Genomic DNA, 7384 nt, shown 5'->3' with positions numbered 1-7384 from the left:
TGCCTGTTGCTTTGAAAAAAATATTCACCCGAGACAGAATTGTGGAGCAGTCAATGGGCCGAACGGTCTAGTTCTGCTCCTGTATGTTATGGTCTTACGGATGAGCATTGGCTGCTGAGTGGGAGATTTAGTTTTCTGCTCTGCACATCCCCTTGTGTGATCTGGAGAGCAGCAGACCCTCTAATCCTCTCACCACGAAGTTCTACCCCACCCAAACATGTCTCCCACCCACCACACACCACCTGGCCACAGGACACTCCCCATGCCCCGGCATCAGGGGCGGGACCGTGCTGCGGTCACGTGCTCATTGTTGTTGGAGATGGGGTTAACATCCGGGCCTCGGCGCGCGCTCCATTGAGTACTACTCTCCCCGCCTCGCCCCGCTCCTACTGGCTGCGACTAGCGCTGACGTCCCAGGCGGAACGCACCGCGTGCGGGTGCCTTTGCTTGATTGGTCCAATGAGCCGTCGGTCACGCCTGCGTCATAAAGTTTTGTCTCCACCCTCGCGGCGGGGGCAGTGGCTCTGGTTGCGGGCATCTCCGCTCAGTGAGCGCTGGGGCCCGGGGATGTGAGGGAGCGGTGGGTGCCACAGCTCGGTGAGTCGGCGGGTAAGGAGGGTGGGATCGTGGGATAGTTTGACCTGCTGTGCATCAGAACGCTCTCCTGGGGGAGGGGCCACGGAGCCAACTTGGCAGTGACCCCCGTGGAGCTGGGCTCGGAGGGCTACACTAAAGCTGGCCACCTGGGGTAAGAGGTTAGAAAGGCATTCTAACATCGACTCGCCTGGGATAAGGGCACAAAGGGACATTCTAACACCGACCTCGTGGAGTAAAGAGTCAGAGGGCTACCCCGGCACCGACCCCTGGGGAAATGGGTCGTGGGGTTGATCCTGAGCACTACGTTTCCCTTCCCCCTCCCATATTACCCCGTTAAATGCTTAGTGGACTTCAGTACTATTTTAGAAGGCTAGGGGTAGGCGCTGCATTTTAGTGCTGGCGGTTTTTGGGTGTGAGTCACTGGATCGCCTTTGGCTCATTGCACTAGCAGTGATAGTTTGGTGGGGAGATTCTGAGTGTCAGAACATGTCACTTACCTCCATGGGGAAAGAGCCATTGTGTTACGAGGGTACCATGAACTCTTATGGTTTGGCATTTCCATCATTCAGTCCTACGGTCAAATCAGAAGATACTTAATAGTTCAGTGAGGAATGGAGAAGGACACAGTGTAACTAGAAGTGAGATGTTATCTTGAAGCTACCCACAGGACTGTAGTAAAGCCAAGTAATCCCACAACCATGGATCAGATGGCAGCACTGCCATATATAGTCATTAATGATGGTGAACAATTAAACAACTAATAGAAGGATAAAGGCATCAAGAACAAAGTCAAAGGTGAATTATCATATGCACAAGTACAGATATGCACAGTTGAAATGAAATAATGTACTTCAGCAGCAGCAAGATGCATAGCACCAGTCACAAGTAGAACATAAAATAGCAAGATAGAACGGTCAGATCAATAATAAATACAAAGTCTAGTGTAATGCAAAGTGTTTATATTGAGATGGTGATTAGGGATGGTTCAAGAACTGAATGGTCCCAGGTCTGTAACTGCTCTTGAACTTAAGCCTCTGTGCCTCTTTGGTAGTTTGTCTTCAACAATGGCTGAGCATATCGAGACTAAAGTATTTGCAACTGTATTACAATGGAAGTGCTGAGCAGATGTTCTATTTTGGCTTCTGAGAGCCCAACCAGTCTTCAGCCAATTTAAACCTCTTCTGAAGCAGAAAGGGTTGAAAATATGGGCTCTGGTTAATGTTATGGGACAAAAATCTTGGTTTTAATAAAGACAGTACTGAACTTTGACTGAACAGCACCTCCGGCTTGCTGTTTCAGAGCAGTTAAAACATTGGCATCTACCTGGCAATATAGAAAATTTCCCTGTATCCACAAAAAGCTGGGAAAATCTATTTACTATCTGGAAATTAAAGAATATAACTGTAAATGGCTGAATATCTGAAATTAAAGCAGATAAATAGTGGAAACACTCAGCAGGTCAGGCAGCATCTGTAGAAAGAGAAGCAGAACCACATTTCACATCAGAGACCCCTTGACAGAATTAGGAAAGAAATATTTAAGTTATTTTGTTATAGAGAAGGTGTTGGTGGGAATGGTTAGGCCATTTCTGCTGTAACTTGTTTGTAATTTTTGGCTCAGTTTTTCTCTATTGATCAGGCCTGACTTGATGGGAAAGTTCCACAGTCCTGCTATTAGCAATCTATTGTAGAGGGAAGAGCATACTGACCCTATAACTGTCCCGTCTATCCATCCTATTACATGTATTCAACTTCATCCAATCCATTCCATCACCACCTTCTCTGTAACCTTGAATAACCTGTTTTATTTCCCATTCCTAGTTCTTACAAAGAATCTCTAACGAAGCCTTAGCTCTGTTTCTTGTTCTACAGATGTTGCCAGAACTGTTGTTTCCAGAATTTTCTGTTTTAATTTACTCTCATATCAGTCTACTCTCAACAGGTTTGGTTGTATTGTTGTTCTTGCTTACAAGTGTTACTTGTAACATGAATCCAACTCTTTGTTCACTGATGCTTAATTTAATAATTTTGTTTTATTGTTGTAAAGGAAGTGCCTTCTAATCAATTAGTTTCATTCTTCAAATTATTGTTGCACATTTAAAATGAGCAGGTGATGTGTGAGCTTTTGGTTATTGTGTTGTTTTGGAGCTTGAATATTACAATAGCATATGAATTACCTGTTTTGGTTGCATACACCTAGTTTTATGTAGTTTGGGATAGAAAATCAGTGTCCGGAAGAAGTAATTTTTGTTTTTTGCTTCTCGATCTCTAGAAAGACCGGTTGGTCATGGTCACCATTAACCAGCCTCGAATGTGAATGGTATTTGAATGCGACTTCAGTCTGCTGCTGCTAAAGTGGGACCAGCTTTCATCATAAGCTGTCCTCTGAAACCAGTGGATTACATTGAAATGGAAAACAAAAAGGAGCCTCCTTCCTTTAATGAGGACAATTCTCGGCCTATAAGCTATAAATTCCCTTTTTACGAGACAATGGAGCTTTTCATTGAAACACTCACGGGGACTTGTTTTGAACTCAGAGTGTCATCTTTTGAGACTGTGATTTCTGTGAAGGCCAAAATTCAAAGACTAGAAGGTACAAACTTTTTTCTTTCATTTGTTCCAATTCTCCTTTTGAAAGATTGCTTTTTCCAGACCTTTCCTAAGAAAAATGGAGCGTAGTGTAATGGTTCAGTGACATAGACAACACTTTAAAAAAAAGTAATTGAAAACTGATTAATGTCTTAAGTACTTTGGAAAATTTTGATTTTCTGTCAATGCTGAATTGGTGGTTTTCCTCAACACAAAAGATTCTGTTCCAGTCTTAAGAATCGTACAGCACTGCAACAGAGGTTTCAGCCAACATCAAAACCCACCTGCTGTAATCTAATACCGATGCCATTTTATTCCCCCACCCTCAGCTTGCCATCAACTCCCCCAGATTCTACCATTCATCTGCAAGCTAGGAACAATTAGCAGTGGCCATTTTAACCTAACGACCCACATTAGAGTGTAGGATGAAACAAGAGCACCCAGAGAAAGACTGGGTCGCTGGGAGAATGAGATCAGGATCAGTCCTGGGTTGACTGAGCTGTGAAGCCACAGCTTTATGAGCTATACCGCTGTGCTGCTTAGAAGTGTTGTTCAAATTTGCACAGTTGGGCAGGTAACACCAGCTTGCATAAAAACATGCAAGGTCACATCATGTCCCGATGATCTGAATGTCAAGAGTAGTTGCTTGTTTTCCTCTTGCCCCAGAAACAGCAAGAGCAGAGAGCTAAATAAAAAATAAGGTCAATGAGGGAAAAATGTTCTGGAAAATTCCTCTTCAGCATCTGATTTGATCAAAACCAGATTAGGAACTTGCATAGAATTAATATTTTCTATAAAATTTACTTTTGTGTGAAATGATGCCTGTCCTGATAAAGACAAGGTCAGTTCTTTTTGTGGATATTGACTGGCTTTAGTTGGGAAATTCTACCTTCACTGTGTACCTTTGTCTCATTCGTCAGGTTTAATTCATTCATATTGTTGTGTTTTCAATAACTCTTAATTTGCATCTGATGTAATACTTGCTGTACTCTCTTTACACTTATTACTGTAATACTAAGCGCAGCTGCAATGCTATAGTTAAGTTTACTGACAACAGCACTGTCATTGGACAAATCAAACCTGATGATGAATCAGCATATAGGAGGGAGATTGAAAATCTGGCTGAGTGGTGCCACAGCAGCCTCTTGCTCAATGTCAGCAAGACCAAAGAGCTGATTATTGACTTCAGAAAGAGAAAACCAAAGGTCCGTGTGCCAGTAATAATCAGAGATAGAGAGGGTCAACAACTTTAAATTCTTTGGTGTTATAATTTCAGAATGTATTTTTAAGAATTGCTTTCAGCAATCTCCTTAAAAGCTTTGATTAACTACATATTATAAAATTTCCAGTATACTTTCCCTGCTAAAATGCTAGGGGAAAAAAGTTACTTCGCAATTGCTTTTTCCCACGTCATTTTCCTGTGGGTTTTGGTCAGCTGACAGCAGTCAGTCTGGGTCCAGCACAGAAGCGCCTTTCCTTTCTTAGAAGTTTGTGAAGAATTGGCACGTCATCTAAAACTTTGACAAACTTCTATAGTTGTGGTGTGGGGAGTATATTGACTAGTTGCATCACAGCCTGGTATGGAAACACCAAATCCTTTGAACAGAAAAGCCTACAAAACATAGTGTATATAACCTAGCCCATCACAGGTAAAGCCCTCCCCACCACTGAGCACATCTGCGAGGAGCACTGTCACAGGAAGGCAGCATTATCATTAACCCCCACAATCCAGGCCATGCTCTCTTCTTTCTGCTGCCCTCAGGACTCCCATCACCAGGTTCAGGGACAGTTATTATCCCTTATCCATCAGGCTCTTGAACCTGGGGGGGGTTAACTGTTCTCAACTTCACTCATCCCATCAATGAACTGTTCCCACAATCTATGGACTCACTTTCAAGGACTCTTCATCTCATGTTCTTGATATTTATTGCTTATTTAATTATTATTACTTTTATTTTCTTTTTGTATTTGCGCAGTTCATCAGTTCATTGTATTTTACACGTTAGTTGTTTGTCCATCCTGTTGGGTGAGGTCTTTCATAGATTCTATTGTGTTTCTTGTATTTTCTGTGAATGCCTGCAAGAAAATGAATCTCAGGGTTGTATATGGTGATATATCTGTACTTCAATAATAAATTTACTTTGAACTTTGGCTCTCAATTACTCTCATTAAAATGTGGAAACTTTTTTTATATTTTCAGCAGCCTATTTGGTAAGCATTGTTGAGATCCCAATTATGAGTGACAATATATTCCTGTAGTTGCATGGTCATAGTGGATCATCTCACTGTCAATCACATTGAGAATGCAAAACCTTCATTCTGGCTTATTGAGTTTGCATGTCTTCATTACTTGAAATAAATTTAAATTCAAAGTCCAAACTTAGGGTATATCTGTGAGCCTGTCTGAACTGATCTCATTTTTCATTGCCAGTTATTGTGTGATCACCTTAAGCTATACCAGCTCTCATTTTGTGCAGCCAGGTTTCTCCAAACGCAAGAAAACTAAATGCTGTTCACTACTGATTCCATTTGATATTGTATATCCCACTACAAAGCTCCATATTTACTTTGATACTAGATATACAAAGCCCATGATTTTCCTGTTTTCCAAATTAAATACCTTTTGTGGATTGGGTTCTCTCACCCTCTCACAATCATTTATAAATTCTATGTGATGCTTCATGTGCAGAGCATGTGACTGACCCCTGACTTGCTCCATTTTAGTTTCTTTCATCAGTTCAGCTTCCTGACTCCATGCTAGTGGTATCAGTCTTTCTACTTCCAGAATATATTTCTTAAAAAATACTTCCAGCAACCTCTTCAGAAGCTATGATTATCCACATACTACACAGTTTCCCGTACATTTTCCCCACTAAAATGCTAGGAAAAGAAATTGTTCTTTTACTGGTCAATTCCCTTTGGGCTTTTGGTCGGCCCACAGTGGTCAGTACCATGTGAATTGCCAAGGCTTCTTCGTAGCTTTTTCTTGTGTTAAATTTAGAAGTGGAGTATACAACGTGGTAATGTCTCGTGGAAGACCAGAGGACTTAGCATTTTTTAGGATCTAACAGCGGAAGACCTACATGCAGTATAAGAACAGTAAAAGTTTCTGTAGGTACATAGGAAGAGGGAGGATGAGGTGAACATGGGGCATCTTAAAACTAGGCTTGAGAATTAATAACAGCAAAGAAATGGCAGTTACGTTGATTTTTTTTCATCATGGAAGACCGGCTATTATTGGCAGGGTGCCAGTAATCAAGGAGGAAATAGCTAATCATAAAATAGGAAAAAATATATAATTAAATAATCAACATAGTTTCATGAAAGGTAAATCATGTTTGACAAACTTACTTGAATTCCCCAAGAATGTAACAGGGAGAGTTGAAAGAGGAGAAATTGTAGGATGTAAAGTACTTAGATTTTCAAAACGCATTTGACAAGGTGGCATGTAAGAGGCTGGTACATGAAAGTCTGTAGTTTTGAAGGAAGAATGTTAGAATGGATTAACAAACTGTCTCCTAGAAAATGGAGAATTGGGGAAAAATGGGTTCTTTTCAGACAGGCATGGTAACCAATGGTGTACAGAAAGGATTAGTACTTAACTCCATTTGTTCACTATTTATGTTTGTGATGTGGAGGATGGAACAGTATACAAGGTTTTTGAATTTGCCTATGATATGACATTAAGTGGAAGGACATGTTGTGAAAAGGATACTCCAATTTTGCAAAGGAATATGGATTGAGTCATTGGGCAAAAGACTAGCAAATTGAATTTAATGTGGGGAAGAATGGGGTCTTGCAATTTGGTAAGAGAAATCAAAAGCAATATTATTATCAAAATGGAGAGAGTAAAAATGAGTGAAGTACAGAGGGATCTAGGTGTTCTAGTGCACAGATCCTATAAAGTTAGTAGGCAGGTCCAATGAGTAGTTAAGAAGACAAACAATATTTGGCCTTCATTGCAAAGGGATTGAAATATTAAAATGGAGAGGAATTAGTTTATTATTGTCACAATGTATTGAGATACAGTGAAAAGCTTAACTTGCATGCTGTTCATACAGATCAAAACATTACCTTGTTCAACCTCAGTGCACTAGGTAAAATGATAATACAGCATAAAGTGCAGTAACTATAGAAATTACAGCGTAGTTAGAGAGTAAATTGCAAGATGATAACAAGGTAGATTGAGGTCAAGGTCA

At 40.8% G+C, this 7384-nt stretch overlaps 1 protein-coding gene across 2 annotated transcripts in view; it reads left to right on the top strand.

Annotated features, from left to right (window-relative positions):
• The first annotated feature begins 486 nt into the window (after positions 1-486).
• The window catches only part of zfand4 (zinc finger, AN1-type domain 4), a 62153-nt gene continuing 55255 nt past the window's right edge, over positions 487-7384 (top strand). For both annotated transcript variants that reach the window (XM_073025199.1, XM_073025198.1), the window contains exons 1-2: positions 487-597; positions 2869-3189. In XM_073025199.1, coding sequence (XP_072881300.1) covers positions 2925-3189 — 265 coding nt within the window. In that variant the 5' untranslated portion in view covers positions 487-597; positions 2869-2924. The remainder of the gene's footprint in view (positions 598-2868; positions 3190-7384) is intronic.

Source organism: Hemitrygon akajei, chromosome 21 (assembly GCF_048418815.1).
Source record: "Hemitrygon akajei chromosome 21, sHemAka1.3, whole genome shotgun sequence".
NCBI lineage: Eukaryota > Metazoa > Chordata > Chondrichthyes > Myliobatiformes > Dasyatidae > Hemitrygon > Hemitrygon akajei.
Note: the sequence above shows the minus strand (reverse complement) of the source record. Positions and strands in the feature narration are given on the sequence as shown.